The sequence below is a fragment of the Cadophora gregata genome (assembly GCF_030347475.1).
Source record: "Cadophora gregata isolate MNR1 chromosome Unknown scaffold_2, whole genome shotgun sequence".
Classification (NCBI taxonomy): domain Eukaryota; kingdom Fungi; phylum Ascomycota; class Leotiomycetes; order Helotiales; family Ploettnerulaceae; genus Cadophora; species Cadophora gregata.
Genome location: NW_026695925.1, coordinates 114,755 through 131,892, shown reverse-complemented (window position 1 = coordinate 131,892; position 17,138 = coordinate 114,755). Strand labels below are relative to the sequence as shown.

General features: G+C 48.5%; 3 protein-coding genes across 4 annotated transcripts; 1 reads left to right on the top strand and 2 right to left on the bottom strand.

Moving 5' to 3' along the window:
* Positions 1 to 971: 971 nt before the first annotated feature.
* Positions 972 to 1,937, bottom strand: ONS95_007403 (uncharacterized protein; the record flags this gene model as incomplete). Its single annotated transcript, XM_058500909.1, has 2 exons — positions 972 to 1,616; positions 1,785 to 1,937. The coding sequence occupies 2 exons, from the start codon at positions 1,935 to 1,937 to the stop codon at positions 972 to 974; spliced, it is 798 nt and encodes a 265-aa protein (XP_058362225.1).
* A 3,525-nt stretch (positions 1,938 to 5,462) lies between these two features.
* Positions 5,463 to 11,526, top strand: ONS95_007402 (uncharacterized protein). Of its 2 annotated transcripts, XM_058500908.1 has the most exons (10): positions 5,463 to 6,299; positions 7,729 to 9,128; positions 9,188 to 9,299; positions 9,351 to 9,401; positions 9,449 to 9,630; positions 9,680 to 9,732; positions 9,786 to 9,819; positions 9,875 to 10,323; positions 10,425 to 10,657; positions 10,759 to 11,526. In XM_058500908.1, the coding sequence occupies exons 2-10, from the start codon at positions 8,860 to 8,862 to the stop codon at positions 11,080 to 11,082; spliced, it is 1,707 nt and encodes a 568-aa protein (XP_058362224.1). In that variant the 5' UTR covers positions 5,463 to 6,299; positions 7,729 to 8,859; the 3' UTR covers positions 11,083 to 11,526. The 2 variants fall into 2 exon arrangements, with proteins under 2 accessions (XP_058362224.1, XP_058362223.1); XM_058500907.1 differs by lacking the exon at positions 5,463 to 6,299 and having other exon boundaries at positions 8,763 to 9,128; positions 9,188 to 9,630.
* Positions 11,527 to 12,297: 771 nt separating this feature from the next.
* ONS95_007401 (uncharacterized protein) lies at positions 12,298 to 16,771 on the bottom strand. Its single transcript, XM_058500906.1, has 5 exons — positions 14,995 to 16,771; positions 14,316 to 14,950; positions 13,907 to 14,269; positions 13,514 to 13,862; positions 12,298 to 13,449 (listed from the first exon to the last, which is right to left on the bottom strand). Exons 1-5 carry the CDS (start codon positions 15,499 to 15,501, stop codon positions 13,135 to 13,137), a joined length of 2,169 nt encoding a protein of 722 aa, XP_058362222.1. The 5' UTR covers positions 15,502 to 16,771; the 3' UTR covers positions 12,298 to 13,134.
* Positions 16,772 to 17,138: the final 367 nt, after the last annotated feature.

Sequence of the window (17,138 nt, the reverse complement as noted above, 5' to 3'; positions counted from 1 at the left end):
CATGCATGAACATGTCCCCAGGCCTCTGATTTACTTGAGGATTCATTTTCGAGGGAAAAGATTGCTAAGCCAGGTGATGCCTAAGTGCTTTTTTGTTGTGTGTGAAGCATACATATAAAAGGAATCCTTAGTCCCAGGGCTAAGAACACCTAGCCAACACAGTTTCTAAAACTAGAAGAATCAAAGCCAGGCTGTCAAGTTTGGGAGAAGGAAATAAATTGCTTCACACATGAAAACAGCGGATAATCAGCATATCTCTCAAGCTGGAACCTTTACTTCCCAATAGTTTCAATGCATCATGCCTCAGATAGGACCACTCAAAAAGTCCGGAAAATGGAAATCCTTTCCTCTAGAAGCTTTGTTGTCATTTAGTAACCACTTGCCTCTTCTCAACTTGCTGTCATGATCAGCCGTTTGTATTTGAATAACAGACAAAGTCAGCAGCTCTCGCACCATACAACACCGAGCAGCAGTGCAAGAAGCCCCAATCGAAAGATAACAAGATCTAGTGAGTAATGACTAGGGCAGATGAGAGGGGGGGTTGCCCCAACAAGCACACCTACTAGCACGTTTATCGATATTCTGTCTCCTTTATTGCCAGAAGAAAGTAAATTCAATAGCGCGAGGAGAACCTTTTATAGCCTTCCTGGGTTAGAATTATTCAGGACACAGACCTGCGGCTTTGCTGCGAAGTGAATAAGCGATATAATTCACCGATAGCCTGGTTGATGATTCACTTGATGATTGGGGCCTTGCTCAAGTAGATTTTCGTCCATTTAGCTCCTATCTGGATGGTCACAAAAAAATGCCGGTTCCGCTTTTCCTATTAGCGCCCTAAGATGTCAATCGCCATCCAACGCCACCCAATGCAAATACCGACCATATCATGCTTCCATTGAACGCCCTTGAGATCAGCCCAGTCCATAAAGCCCATCTCGATAATACCACGCCATGAACTCGAGCAGAGTTCCCTACTCAGTCGGATGCATCTTCGCAAACTCCTCCGTCCACTCCGTACCAGCCTTATTTCTCTCCTCCCCTTCCTCCCTATACAATACCAAATCATCTTCTCCAAGATCACTCGTCTCCTCCCACAGCTTATCGAATTCGTCCGGACCCGCACCTCCCGCCACCCCACCATTAAACGAATTCCCCTGTAACACTTTCGGAATCGCCCAGATATTCTCCCTCAGCCTCTTATGCCTCTCTCGATCCTCTTCAATCCTCGTCTCAATCTGCTTCTTATCCAGTCTCTGCGGCGCACCGCCAATCCTCCCCTTTGAAGTTGAGCTCGGTGGCAGTGGTGTGGACGGATCAAGCGGAGAAGACAAGCCGATATTATCAGGCAACGTGTCGCGCTCTTTGAGGAGCTCTTCAATCTCCGAGACGGTTTGTGCGAGGAGGAAGGATTTAGTCTGGAGAGCTTGCAGGACTTTGCGAACGACTTTGACATTGGCAGCGCCGGAGCCGTCTTCGGGGGCGACGGCGTCAACCATGCGGAGGATGTCGCGCTGCATCATGCGGATGTAGTCGTAGTGGTTTTCGCGGGCGGCCATATCGCAGAGGTGTTCGATGAAGTACATGATGTTTGCACGGTTGTTCATGGAGTTTCCTGCCTGGGAGGCGTTAGCATCTGGTTGTCTCCCTGCCGCTCAGCAAGTATATTTTTGTTTCCCCTATCCTTTTGGAGCTTCAAAAGCCCCAACATACATCTCGAGCGCAGCGAGGCCGGGGTGGGAGGCACCCAGAAGATATACACCCGCCGAACAAGTACAAGAACTTACCCTCTCCAACTGCTCCAGGATACACGAATGCAGATCTTCGTCCAAATCCCTATACTTCAACGCATATTGCGCAGTCTTGCTCGCACCTGTAACACTGGCATTCAAGCTCGCCAGCTGCTGCGTAAACCGAATGCGCACTTCGAACGGATCCATATTGACGAGGTCCTTTTATCTACGGCCACGGCCGCGGTCGAGGAGAGGGATTGCTTTGTAGCTTTGGGAGAGCGATATCAATGGTGAGCCATAGCTATTCTTGCGTTGCTCAAGGGGCATCAGGTTTGGGTTTGGGTTCCTGGCGGCTATGGTGGAGGGCCTCGTCTTGCCTTGGGAAGGCTTCTTAGAGGTTGAGCCTTGTCATCGGGGATGGCTGGACGTTTTTCCGGCTGGGGAAGATCGAGAGACTAGAATGCTTGTGATGTAGTGTCGGGTATTTGCCGGCCCTGGAAGCGACAGATTTAGGTTTTCCCAAAGTCAACAAACGAAGTCAACTGGACTTGAGCTTGGTCAGACCGACACTATGTTTTTTGACACGGAAAGAGTCGAAGCTGTGATAATCTCGAAAAAGAAAGAGAGGCAATGAATAGCCTCTCACCACACTAGGGCTTGATGTATGCTTCGTGACGTGGATAGGATTGTACCAAGCCGTATCGTAGAGAATGTTGAGAAGGTGAGTCGCAGCGCTCTAGGAAGCTCGAAAAGGCATATACCGCTAATAATTATACTACAAGGGGCGCAGATTTTTCAGAAAAAAAGGGATGAAACAAGATGTCTATCATCCGCGCCTATAAGAGGACAGTACTACCTACCTACCTAGTCAGATTGTTGAATCCGACCAACATGTCACGTGAAGAGCCTTGTATGAAATTCTATTTATCCAGCCCGAGCCAACCAACTCTCCTCTCTTGATTTACCTCAAATATCTTGGCATACTTTCGCCCGTTGTGTTTATTGATCACAAGAAGTAAGGCAACCACTACCCAGTCCAATGCAAGCTATCATCCGCGCGGGCCCTCTGAGACTAATCCATTGCAACAACATCTTCTGCCAGTCGAACAGGAATGTTCAATTCCAATCAGCTGTCATTCTGACCATCTCCAAACGCTTACACCGCGCACTGTCTTCATCTCGGAGCCTAAGCGCAACGCTACCAAGTCCTCATTTCAACGTCAACAAATTTCTGCAAGACCAGAAACAAGACAAATGGGGCTGGGTCATCTATCGTACGGGCTATGGCAGTGACACTTATTGGGCTTAGTTCAAACAAAAAATAATTAATCGATCTCGAAATTACAACGCTCGGTCTGATGTCCCTGCTCTCAATGAGTCACTGGAGTGGACATTCATCGAAGACAGAGTAACCCTCGAAGGGGCATCGGTCCCTCAACTTCGCAATATGTTCAAGACATGGACTCGCAAGTCTTTCAAATTCGAACAGCCACGTGCCACTAAAGACTACAACTTTGACAACCTGCAGTTCATCTCACGACATGCATTCTTCATCTGCGTGGACGATGCGTCAATGGAAACTGTTATAGAAGTCCCTAAGTCGTACGACGCGTATGTCAATTTTGTACGGGCGTACTGAAACCCGACGGACCCTCGATCGATCGAATTGGATGATATCCATGAGCCTATTGATGGATGCATTGAGGAGGATGTTGGCTGGATGAAAAATTGCGCCTCACATGGTTTCGGCTGATTTCTACGAGGTCTGAGCGATATGTCGGATTCCTGGTATTGTTTTTATTTGCGGCCGCCAGAAATTGTGATCTGGTGAATGCTTTGTATGTCATGTTTGGATGTTCCCATGTGCCTATCCTACTCTTCTATGTCTGGAGTGACTTGTTTAATTGTCTGCCAATGGCCTAAAAAGCTATTGTAGCACAACCGACCGCCGTTTTTTGTCTTGTAGTCAGTCACTTCTGCCTATTAGCAGCGAAGAGACAAGAATAGCTAAATTTGCCCTAGCTTACAGAAGCCAACGAAGTCAATCAACAAAACCAACTTCAATCAAACTTCTCAGTGACCAAATGACAATCCTAAATCTCCATCCATAAAGTTGGCTTTGGTGACGACGCCGATGTCACTAACTTCCTCTAATTTGAAGTTCACAAATGATTCAAACCTTCAGGCGTATAGGTCTCTGGAGACACGTCCTTCTACAGACTGGCAACCCTTGCGCCGCAGCCCACCCCAAGATCAAGATATGTCGCCATTTACCAGTCGCTCATCATGAACAACGCTGTACCTTCTCACCAAATCCACCCTATCGTATTCCCTTTTGTTTCAAGCTCCCACCCGAACTCCCACCCGAAGAGCTTATCCTCACCGAACTCCAGGACATCAATCACAACAAATGGGGCTGGGTAGTTTACCGAACAAGACACACACCTTACTGGAACCAAAACTGGGACCATTTCAAACAGCTCATTACCAGCGAGTCCCGCGATTATTTCATTCATCCACATATTACAGATCAAGAGATAGAGATGAAGAAAAAGGCAGACGCAGCACTTGAATGAACATTCATCTCTGACCCGTCTACCTTGGACGGAGCTACCGTTCCAGACCTCAGAACCATACTCAAGAACTGGACAAAAGAGAACTATTCCCTCGAGAGTCCAAACGCTACACACCCATTATCAAGTTACACCAATCTTCCATACGATATACCTCCGAATAGGTATCGCTTCTTCATCCAAGATCAATACGATACCGGCGAAGTCAACTTTGTGGATGCGTATTGGGAGCCATATCCCGAAGACGTAGAGGCGATGGAATGGCATGATGAAGAAGGCTTGGAGCCTATTGATGGGTGTACGCAACAAGATGTTGGGTGGATGATTGTTCCGAGCTGGATTTTGGATACGTATTATTCTTCACGCATTGGAGACGACGAGGACAGAAGGCAATTCCATAGGAGACCACCGGACACTTTTTACAAGCCATGATCAAGTTCCAGGAGACTGAATAATGTAAACTGATGTGGCAAGTTCAGGATGGCTGACGGGATCATAGCGGAGGTGAACTTGACAACCAGAAAAATATCAAGGAGCACTTGAACTCTGACAACCTGCTCCAACTCTCTATCTTTCTGGTCCATCAAGTCCTTCTAATTAATATCATCAGTCTTAAATGCTACACAGCTTATCCTTCTTTATCAACGACTGACGAGATTTGTGCAGGACATAAAAATGGACGAGACTCCCTGGAAACCGGTGGCCTTGTCCACAAAAACAGTCGAGACACTTTACCTATGTATTTTTCTCATGTCTATTAAATAAAACTCGCCTTATTTTACCTGATAAGCACTTTCAGTTATTCTCTATCGGCGTAATCACATCAGGTCTCTCATCTATTGATATTACCGCTCCCATCGACACCTGTATGCCTGCATTCATACCTCAAATCACCAGTTCTGCACTCGAACAAAGTCAGCGAACAACACTTCATCACAGCTTGCGCCTCACTACTGCTCCTGCCGTGGTATTTGAGAATGTCCACTTCTGCTGCTGTATCGTTCCACAGCAAAAACGGCTTTCATCTACTCAATCCGCACACGGTGATAATCCTGGTGCGTCGTCTTCCCTCTATGAATATATGCATTGATTGGACATCGACCCCAGCAGCCGAATTGAGAGCGTCTGATATTCAGATTCTAAGTATGGTCTTCTCGTAGAAATTTCCATCGTTTCGGTCTGAGTTTCGGCCTTCGTGTACTGTGAAAATTAATCAATGTTTGTTGACTCGCTTACTATCCCCACTTTTATTGCCAAGGAATGCATATATGCCGAAATTCGAAACACCTTTCAAAGTCTTCCATGCATCGAAGATTCCGCGCCTCGCGTCCTTAATCAAACCCAAATCAGGGCTCAGTCGGGAGCGTGTTCCGAACTTCTTTATAAGATACCAAAGCTAATATCAATATTCCCAGCACTATAGTCTACCCCGCATCCCATCCGCACTTGGCAATCCGTCCCATCATCATCCCATTAAATTCGCCACATCCAACTTGTCATCACCAAATACCCATAGTACAACCCTCACACTCTCATCAGCCGCAAACACCAACACCATACTCGGCTCCACAAATTCTGACAACTGTACATTTTGCGGGGACATAAGCGAAGCGATCTACAGCGGCGCGGCACTTTCCAGTGTACTCAGGCTATATCAGCCAGTCATACACAAGAACCATGTGCCTAATATGACACAATGTTACCGCCATATTGTCTGGAGGCGAAGCAATTTTAATATAGCTGATGTGCCTGTTGTTTTCAACTCAGTGGGTTTATGCTGGCTGATCTGGTAACGAGATGTGAGAATTTGATCATCGCGTGGTCGGAAAGAGTGGGAATGTTTTCTTGGAAGGTTGATAAGTAACGTGAATGCTGCCAAAATTTTGAGGTAACATCGATTTCGTGTTGCCATTTGTTTTAGAACTTTTAGATTTTGGATTTGAGGGAATTTGGTGTGCTCATCATGCTTTCTTGGACATGCTCGGTCATTTTCTAGGTAAGCATAATTTTCTGGAATCTGTTTTGCTGCATCTTGTAATATTTTTTTGGACTAAGCATTTGTGAATTATCTGCGAGTTCTGGAATTTTGATGAATGTTTTTGTTCGAAGCGAAATTACCATGAAAGCAGTAGACCCTCATACCTCGATATAGGGAGTCCTGATGTTGGTGAATCTTCAAGTGATGTGGTTGTATGTATATTGGTGTTTGCCACCATTCAAAAGGCGTCAATTGAAGCTCAAAAATCCCGCATCATGCCATGTACAGTAGCATAGAGAGGAGAATTTCTTTATTTTGCACAGTCATTACTTTACATATTCACTTTCCCGATTCAGAAACCAATTCCCATCAATCGTCATGCATGAATAAGGCGAGGGACTCCACTTGATAGTTTTCCTGGTACGAAGTCCATTCAGGGCAACACCAAGCAGCCACTCAGCTGCTTGTCGTCTTTAACTCCAGTCAAACGTTCAACACTGCTTGTACAAGACAGTTGCCAAGTTGTTGGAGACCTGTGCTGAGGCACAGTCTAGGAAAGTTGCGATAGTTTGTGCAACACTAGATCCAAATCCCACCGCTTACCCCCCACGTTTTCAGGCACGATCCACCATGGTCGTAACACAACGTTCCTGCATCGCTCGTATATCCCAAATAACATAGATTCGGGACGAACATCGAGAAGTTGTTGCGTGCTGATTGGTTTTGCTTTTTCTGTCCCACCGCTCAGCACGCGGGGTCGAAGAAGGAAAGCTGATTACTGGGCCTCAACTCTTGTTACTCAAGAGAGCGTCTGGCTTGCCGTAATGGAATGTCTGGGTACGGGATGAAAGTAGAAGGTGATACAGAAATCCAGCATTCTGGTTTTCAAAGTCACCTGGGCTCGTCCAATCATAACCAGTATTTCCAGCCCCTGTCGTCGGCCGTCAATTTTCCTAGGGCTGACATTGACAGTCATCAAATCCAGCCGCCCGTTCAGACCAACACGAGCTCAATGCTTGTTCTTGGTAACGCGTTGCTGTGCCTCGTCCGAAGTGGACGTCGCTGCATATCTCAAATGGGGCTCTACAATTTTCTGCTCAACAAAAACATACGACCCGCGCGTCAAAACTCTGAAGGCTGTTACTGGCCGATGTTCTTGAAGGATTCCACGTGCAGTCGTACTGTTTTCTTGGACGCGGCCCGCTCCTTGTTTTCTGCATGGGATGAACTGACTCGAAGCGCCATGTCCTGCAAGAGCCGGGGCTAGCTGCCACCGGGGCTCATCCGGATGCTGCCTTGGCAATTGCTCGAGGATGGCTGAGGAGATTAGATGACCCCGATTTCCAACGTTTTGGGATGTTAGTATTTACTCTTTAAGTGAACTGTCGACTGTCTTTCTAAGTACAGCTTCACGATCTGGTTGAGAGTCAAAGCTGACTGGGTGTAGCTGCCTGGATCAAGAGCCTCGTCATGTTTCCAGCGAAATGGCCAATAATACTCACCTGATGTATGAGAGGAGGTCCAGCCCACGATGCTTACTCGGCAGGGAGTTGTAATCGAAGAAGCAAGAATAAGCTTATGTTCGCCACATAGCTGCATCCCAAGTTCTACTTGGTACCACTATCATCAGGCTTTGTTTGCTCGTATGGCCAAAACAAGCATGCCGGAATCGTGTGGCGTTTTCTTCTGCTCTTTGTGGAATTATTCATTTGAGTGTTTTTTGAAAAGCTGGTAGGACTTACATCCTAGATACTCCAGGATCAAGCCAAAGTTTTGGGCTATGGGGAAGTCAGAGCATGTCGTGTCTTGGCTCGACCCTTGATATCTGGAATCTGTTAAAATCCATTCACATGTCAATTACAACAGGAAGTCATCTCAAGACTGAGGGTGGAGATACAGTGTATCCGTTGAGCTCGTATATCAGCATAAACAGACCAAGGGGTCCAGTTGTCAGCTGCAAGTGAGACCAAATCCGCCAGAGCGGTCACGGCACAACAGCTACAAGGGATCTCAGTCAGCTAAATGCTGCAAGCTGGCAAGCAGTCTGACCAGTCGGGGATCTCGGATTAGTTTTCAAAGCTGGTTCTGGACTTAGAACCATCAAGTGGTAGTCAGCTCAGATATCAAAGGCGGGCCAATGCTTGTTCTAGCCTCAAGCCCCACAGATCTATGTACTCATTCCAGCTGGATACGAGACGCGTCCTAAGATACTTGACAGCGCTTTTTACGGATTTTTCCACCGTCGAGATATTTGCTTTCTTCTCTATAGCTCGGTTACCTGTTTTGGAAAACAGAATGAGGAGGCATATCCAAAAGAGTGGGAAATCCACTTTCCGACCCTTCTCGGGTGTAACTCAACATCCTGCGTACACTTGCACGTCCTTTGCGTTCAAATTCTGCATTCACTTTTTATAAGCACATGCTCCTTTTTTGGGACCTTGGCTTACCACGGAAAATGTATACAGGCTGATGACATTTCAGTACTAGGAGTTTCGCCTCCAGGCTCTGACATATAAATCCCTCGATCCCCCTTCACCATCCACACTTCGCCATCGAGATCATCACCACCACCATCAAAATGCTTGGCCGTACATTCCTCACACTCTTGGTCCAGGTCACTGGCCTGGCTGCCCAAGCACTCGATGTCAATGGGCTGTCACTCGCCGATAAAGTCCTCGCCATTGAGCGAATGCTCCTCACGCCAGGAACTATCATCTTTCCCGTCACGCCATGTAACCTGACGCTCAATGGACCACCTGCCGATATAAGTGGTGCGCAGACTGCGGCGCAATGGGTGAGGACCGTGTTCCATGACTTTATCACTGCGGATGTAGCTGCTGGAACTGGGTAAGCAAAGCCCCAAGCCATCTACACCACTCACATGTATACTGATCCGGGATGTACAGCGGACTTGATGCTTCTATCAGCTTTGAAGCAGACCGTGATGAGAATCTAGGGCTTGTATTCTCGACATTACATTCGCCACGCCAGTCTTTCATCAATGAGACGATCATGGGTGTATGTTCACTCGCTTGCGGGCGCGCTGAGACGTCGAGCTAACCAATGTAGTTCAACCTATTCTCCCTGCTCGAAGTCTCTACTGCAGACTTTATTGCTATTGTAAGTATCAATCTACGGTTATCAGAGTTGGCTGACAATCATGAAAGGGAATGGCAGTCAGTCTTCTCTCCTGTGATCCATCTCAGCGCATGATTAAGCTTCGAGCTGGACGCATAGATGCTACGAAAGCAGGGCCAACTGGCGTTCCCAAAGCAGAAGATTCATTTGATAAGTCGAATGCGACTTTTGCAAAGGCTGGATTCAGTACTAAAGAGATGATCCAATCCATGTTTGTTGCCTTTTCGCCAGCTAGTTGTCAGTGACTGATCAGTATTCAGTGCATGTGGACATACAATTGGTGCTGTTCACAGAAGAAACCACCCTGAAATCGGTAACGCCCATCAACACCTTCACGGTAGTAGCAATGTTACTAACACCTCCAAGTCCTCGACGACGAAGTCACTGGCACCGACCCAGAGTACGTTCCCCTTCCCCCACCAGGATCCCACCACCAACTAACACCCCCACCCCAGAATGGACGGCGCCGACACATTCGACACCACCCCCTTTGTATTCGAAAACAAAAACGTCCAAGAATACCTAACCTCCAGCGGCAAACGCGGCGGCCCCCTCGTAACCACCAAAAACACCACCTTCCGCTCCGACCTCCGCATCTTCACCCACGACAACAACGCCACCATCCGGGCCATGTCATCGCCTCAAGCCTTCCAAGACACGTGTTTCTCCGTCTTCGAGAAGATGATGGATACGGTTCCAAGAGGAGTCGCGTTGTCGGACCCGATTGTGCCCAGGAAGTGGATTTTGATGGAGAGTCATTTGGATTTGTCGCCTGGTGGACAGGTGGTGTATTCGGGGAATATAAGTACGTATGAGAGGGGACAGGTTCCTGGAAAAGCGATCTATTATTATGGGACCACGGGGGGTGGGAATACGGGGTATCCGTTGGTTAGTCAGGGGCCTGGTACGTTACTCCATTCTTTCCTACTACCCTCCTCATACAACACAAACCAGACATCGTTGTCGATGAGGAAGGAAGATGATACTCATACCAGCTGTCTATAGTTATCCAAGACAACATCGTCAACGGCGTAGTCTCTGACCCATTCGGCGACATCGCACTCTACTCATTCAACGATACATTGAACAGCCCCTCGGTAAAAAGCATCACCATCCAAGACGTCAACAAAAAAGACGCATACACAGAAGCTATCAACCTCAACATCTTCGTTGTTCCATCTTTGACATTTTCAGATAATTCGAATCCCAGAAGACCGAGATTCATCGTCCGAGCCGCGGTACGTCTTCCCCCCTCCCCCCTCCCTCGGTCTTTCTCACCCTCCCTTTTCCATCCTTACTCCAAAACTTCACAGCTGCTAATACCTCATCTCCCTCACAGCTCCTCACCACCCTCTCCACCCCAACTACAACCCTAACCGGCACATTCTTCTACGGCGCGATCCAACCCCTCTCGGTAGCCCCGAAATACACACAAGTGAAATTCACTCTCACTTCCTACAGGACCCTCGGTGCATATACACTGTTCCAAGGTATTGTTGCGCAGCCGGGTGATCTTGCGCCCGGTGGTGGAGCGAGGAGCGTGGATGTTATGCTGGGGAATGGAGGAGGCGGTGGGGGGTTGAGGAGCGTGAAGACGAATCTGGGGAGTTTTAGGACGGGGTATTTTGGGTTTTGTACGAAGGCGGATTTGAGGATGTGTTAGAGGGGGAGGAAAAGGTGGAAGGATTTGGAGAACGGGAGGGGAGGGGAGGAAAAGGTGTATGGTGATGGGAGGAGAGTTGGGTGTGGCTCGGAATGTTTTTATGAGTGGGTTTTGAGAGGGTGTTGAATTGAGGCAAAGGTGGAGAGTAAGAGGGTGAGTGAGCATATAGTTTTAAGTACTCAGGCAGACAATCCTGGGAGGAGGATCTCCTTACATGCGCACAATATACAATCATCATTATGCGCGTCAATTCATAAAAGTGCCCCCCCTTTTTTTCCCCAGTCCGAGCCGAAATGCCATACGCCCAAACTACACAACATCTCTTTGTCATCTCCCGAAACCAAAACCAAAACCAAAACCATGCCAGTCTGTTTCTGTTTACCTGCCTAACCTAACCCAACTTAAGCGAGACAGACAAACAACCCTTCGCCACTTCGCCCCTACCAAAAAACCTTCAACTCACCCACCACCCTCCCTCAACACAGTGAATCCCTCACACCATCCCACCATCCCACTACTATCATTCTCCCTCTAACCAGCCACCACCACCAAACTCCCTTCCTCCCCCTCCCGATTCTATTTATTTTTTTTATTTTTTTCCAATTCTAAATCTCAGAGATTCCTATCATATCATATCTTATCCTATCTCATCTCCTAACCCGTGTTAACACATTCACACCTTTATACCTTCATACCTTCATACCTTCATACCTTCATACCAACCAACCGACCTAACACAGCCAAATAAATCTCCTTCCCCCACCACCATCCCATCCCATCCCCATCCCCATCACATCCCATCCCCATCCCCATCCCCATCCCCATCCCCATCCCCATCCCCAAATTCCGACACACTACCTACCTACCTACCTAGGTAGGTGACCGGGGTAATCAATCATGGGCAAACACAACACAACACAGCACAACACAACACGGTCATGTAATGGATTACCTTATCATCCAGAGCTAGCTTTTTTCGCTTGTACCTAGACAAGGAGGAAGGAAAGAAACAATGAGGAGACTAAGATTTGTGGATTAGATATTTCTCAGGCATTTGGTTTCAACTGGATTCGAAAAGATTCCATTTCATTTCATTTCTTCGCTCGCTCGCTCGCTCGCTCGCTCTGATGACAGCTTCGTCCATCCATCTATCTAGCTATCTCCACACACATACACAAGATTAACCCCACACCACAAAAGTCCCTCCCTCCCTCCCTCTCGCTCGCTGATGCATGCATGCATGCATACACCCACTCATCACTCATCACTCAACCATACATACATACAGCACTTCCCTCTCAAGACATTCTACACCAACCAAGCACCCTCCCAGAGCCAGCCAGCCATATCTGTACGTCTGTATCTGTATCTGAATGTCTCAGTGTGACCTGGAGTCCAGCCCGTCCATGCCCTTCATCCATCCGACTATGCATCCATGCATGTATGCTTTCCCATCCTTGTTATATATGCCTCATTTTCGCCAGCCATGCCCTTCCGTCCATGCCTTCCTTCCGTGCCCTCCAATGCATCCGTGTATGCCCTTCCATCCATGCCTTCCATACCCATCCATGCCCGACCCTTCCATGCCATGCCAATGAATCCATCCAGTCCATACCAAGGTATCTTCCCAACCCAACCCAACCGAACCCAACTCCGATCCGTGCGTGTGAGCGAGAGATAAAACCACTGCAGAACGCCGAAAATGCACGCAAGTGACCGGAACTGCATATGAAGCTGGAGCACAGAACGTGTGTATGTGCGCCTGCCTGCTGTCGATTGCTGATCTGCATAGTAAATGTGGTATATATCCCATTTCCCCAACAGCACGCTTGTTGTTCATATCGCGTCGCTGACTCTGGTTTGCTGCTGCGGATCTGGCGATGTTTGCGATAGAGTATGTGGGTGGATGGCACTCTCTTCAAGAGAAACCATTTCCCTCCACTCCACACGCAGAGCTCTGCAACCAAGCCAAGCCAAGCCAGCCACTGGAAATATCCCGCAATATCACCATCCAGCAATTGCCATCCAATTTCAAAAGAGCGAGAAATCCGCTCAATCATCCCTAAAGAACGTCTCCCTCGTCCCCTCCAACGGCGCCGTACTGGGCAACTGATCCAGCATCTCCACATCCTCCATATGCCTCTCATTCGCATACGCGACCTGGACTCTAATCTCCTCGTTCCCGCTCATCGCCTGGTCTTGATGATTCTGAATATTCGAGGAAGAGGAGGCGGACGAAGAGCTCTTGTATTCGATTGCGCTGAGTGGGCGAGGGGGGCCGCTGGTTAGGGAGTTGAAGAGGGTGCGTTGTGCGGGGGTGGTGCTTGCTTCCATGAGGGATTCTTCGGGTGGGGAGAAGGACCAGACCTGGCGGTTTTGTATTAGATGTGTACGAAAGAAGAGAGGGGGGAGTGAGGAGGGGGGAACATACCTCCATGATGGTTCGGTTACTTCGACTGGCCATTACTACGCACTTCTCCTCCTCGAATGCAACTCTCCAGACGGCATCAGCAGGTGCAGTCAATTCCCTGACTAATTGACCAGTCTTGAGATCCCAGACTTTGACTCGCCCATCACTACCTCCACTCACTACCCTAGTATCGTCGAATTGCAGACTCGTCACACTATTGTCGTGGGCTGCAAGTCTATGAATCGGCGCCATCTTCTCCAACGACCAAACTCGAACTGAGCCATCCGATCCACCAGTGACAAGAGTATTCCCACGCATCTGTAATTGCCCAACGAGCGAGGTGTGCCCTTGAAGGATGGCTTGACAGGATCTGAACAGGTTAGCGAATCCTTCCAATCAGACGACAAAACAAACCCATTATTCGGATCCCATATCCGCACACTGGTATCCAAACTTCCAGTTGCTATCCTCGTACCATCAAAAGCGATGGCGTAAATCTGCGAAAAGTGCCCTGACAGTGTTCGTAAACATCTGCCTTCAGAGATACTCCATACTCTGGCTGTTGTGTCGTAACTGCCGGAAACAACAATATCTCCTTTGATCTCCAAACATCTGACACTTGCTTGATGTCCTACGAGAACATTCTTGCAGAGCCCAGTCTTGATATCCCAGATTCGTAATGTAGTATCTCTGGACCCGGAGATGGCGTGGCCCGAATCCGACATCTTCAAACAACGAACAGTAGATGTGTGGCCTCTGAGCGTATGTAAAGACTCTCTGTTTTGAATTAGTGCTGCTCCTTATATCATCACAATAAACTTACCCAGTTGCCATGTTCCACACCCTTACATCCCTGTCACATCCACCACTGACCAGAGTATCATCCCAAGGAACCATTGCCCAAACACCCATTACGTGCCCCTGCAATGTCTTCTGATTTGTTCCATTGGTATCAAACACATGGATCTTTGCATTATCCAGCGCAACCACGATATACTTCGGCGTGAGATGTAAACTCGTCACCACTCCTTGATCTTGCGTGATGTGCTTTGCAATATTTCGTCCACCCGTCCTCCAAGCCGTCTCGACCAGATACCTCTGCTTAAAGTGCGATTTGTACGATCTCGGCATGTTCGGTCTCCGCAAAGCACTTGTACTTGTCGAGCTGTCAAAACTCTTGGAATTGCCAGTACTCCATGGCGAGTATGAGAGACCTGGAGCACCAGGGAACGAATGAATATGACTTTCGTCGTGTATAGTATTGTGGATGGGGTTGAGCGGAGGTCGGAGAGAAGAGAATGGAGGAGTGTGTGCATGGTTTTCTGACATCCTACGTCCATAATCATGTTTCGCACACAACTTCATCCATGTCACGTCATCTGCCAACAATTCTCGCCATCTCTGTGAAACTTGTGATGCTCGTGCAAGGACTTTCGGGTCGTCGATACATGACAGGATCTATTCCAATTAGTTGCATCCAATAAATACGAGAAAATACATACTCTTAAGCAAATCTCGTTTGGCAGACTGGTGAATGGATCTTTCTTCAATAACGGATCCACGTACTGCCGCACAAAACTTAGTTGTTGGCTGGTACACAGATTCAGGAGATCTGCCAATATGCGATGTCTCTCCGCAGAGGATGCAACCTTGAAATGTGATCTGATCTTCGACAGGAAATAATCTTCCTGATCTCCTGCATCTTTCCAATCCGGCTGTGGATGATCTGGACCGGGACTCGCAGCGGGTGTAGGAGGTGGAGGAGGATCATGGCTCGAGTGTGTGGGAGAATCAGGGTCTGCGGATGGTGTGGTCATGTTGGGGGTTGGAGGTCCTCGGGGACGGGATTGCACAACTTTGTCGACTCTTGATGACAGTCGCACATTGGTGTTGGTGTTGAGGGTGAGGGTTGCTCGAGTAGGTGATAAATCGCCGTCATCGAAGGTAGTGTGCATCGATGCTCTTCTCTCCGTCAAGCTCATCGGCTTCCCTATACTAAAGCCTTCCATCTTGTCTGACGTGTGGATAGCTAGAAGTAGAAAGAAGGTTGAGGAGAAGGATTTGCTGGTAGGGGTCGTCAGATGCACTTGTAAAAGCACGTTATCGACAGGCTAGTCGTTTGTAGCTGGGGATATCAAACACAATATTCCAGGCGTAAAGATCGTAATTCGTTATTTGTGCTTTTCGATCTAGAGTCTCCAGGTTTTTTCGGTCGGTGTAGAGTTGTGGAGCTAGATCTCGATCTAGAATTCGCAGGTTCCGTATCCTCGGTTCTCGATCATGAAACAATGCATACACGATCCGCCCAAGTACAATAGGACAATTCGCTTTTCTAGGGCCGCTCTGAGGGACGTACTTAGCCGTGCTGCTAATTCAGGGGTTTCAGGTGCAGGTGATTGTCAGATCCGAATTTCGACATCCACAATTCCAAGTCAACGAAGGTCAGGACAGCGAAATGTGAATGTCCTGGTCTGCAAAGCGTCTCCAATTCCGCCGTATTTGGTCTTCTTGGTGTTGACTGGCTTGATGCAGTGCCAGTGAATGGTTTCCGGATGTCTCACAGAGATGCAATCAGGCCAATGAGTGTAGCGGTCTATTCGAAAATTCCAGATATCCTCCTCTCAATCAACAATAGAAGTCGAGTTGGTAGAATGTAAATCGAGGCCGTGAGAGTATGCGAAGCCGAGAGGCTGGGAGGGAGGAGAATGACGACAGAGGATCAAGTCGAGGTCTGAGGCTGGCAGGCGTTGTGCAGCATTGTCTGCAGAAGTGTAGATGTCGCAGATGCAGTCTGCGGATTCAATACAATACAATACAATACAATCAATGGATGAGATTGTCGTCGGAGTGGAGGGCTGTTGTCGTGGGAGGAAGAGGTGGTGGTGGAGAGAAGGAGAGGTGAGGTGGATGAGGTTGAAGTGATGGAAGTGGAGTGAAGTGAAGCAACAGAAGTGCTCGTGCTGGCTTGTGTCGATGTCGTTCGATGGTCCGCCGCTCACAATTGCATGCGTTCAGTGTCGTGTCGTGTAGTGTGGGTAGTGTCAGTCAGTGCCAGTTCCAGCGGCCCAAGCCCAAGCCCAAGCCCGGTCCAGCCAGTCAGCCTGTCTCGCCAGTCTCGCCAGTCCCGCCAGTCCAGCCCCAGCGTCTCACTTGAGCAAGCAGCCGTCGGCGGTACAGGGGTTTAGAGGCCTCTGGCCCTCTGGGAAGGGGAGGGGAGGGGAGGGGAGAGGACTGGGACGAGTGGGAGTGGGAGTGGGAGTGGGAGTGGGAGTGGGAGTGGGAGTGGGAGTGGGAGTGGGAGTGGGAGTGGGAGTGGGAGTGGGAGTGGGAGTGGGAGTGGGTGTGGGAGTGGGTGTGGCACTCGGCAACCAGGGAGGATGGGGGATGGGGGATGGGGGATGCGATGCGTTCCTAGCCGGGCGTTTAGAGGGAGAGCATGACCTGCAGACACTAGCGACAGAGACAGAGACAGAGACAGAGACAGAGACAGAGACATGCCCCCAAGAAGTATCAGGAGGCTACCTACGGCTAAGGCTAAGGTATCAGGCATCGTTCGATAGAGAGACTCGCAGAGTTTTCCTTTGGATATTTGTAACCATTTCAACAGTATCACCCATGGCTCCGACTTTCAAATATGTCTACAATT

What these genes read in the sequence shown, in the direction of transcription:
- ONS95_007402 (XM_058500908.1), top strand. Translation starts at nt 8,860, where the DNA reads ATGCTTGGCCGTACATTCCTCACACTCTTGGTCCAGGTCACTGGCCTG. An exon ending in AAAGAGATGATCCAATCCAT is followed by an intron (nt 9,631 to 9,679) that starts GTTTGTTGCCTT and finishes ATCAGTATTCAG; the next exon opens with TGCATGTGGACATACAATTG. An exon ending in GTCACTGGCACCGACCCAGA is followed by an intron (nt 9,820 to 9,874) that starts GTACGTTCCCCT and finishes CCCCCACCCCAG; the next exon opens with AATGGACGGCGCCGACACAT.
- ONS95_007401 (XM_058500906.1), bottom strand. Translation starts at nt 15,501, where the DNA reads ATGGAAGGCTTTAGTATAGGGAAGCCGATGAGCTTGACGGAGAGAAGA. An exon ending in CAAACGAGATTTGCTTAAGA is followed by an intron (nt 14,951 to 14,994) that starts GTATGTATTTTC and finishes TAATTGGAATAG; the next exon opens with ATCCTGTCATGTATCGACGA. An exon ending in ATATGGGATCCGAATAATGG is followed by an intron (nt 13,863 to 13,906) that starts GTTTGTTTTGTC and finishes TAACCTGTTCAG; the next exon opens with ATCCTGTCAAGCCATCCTTC.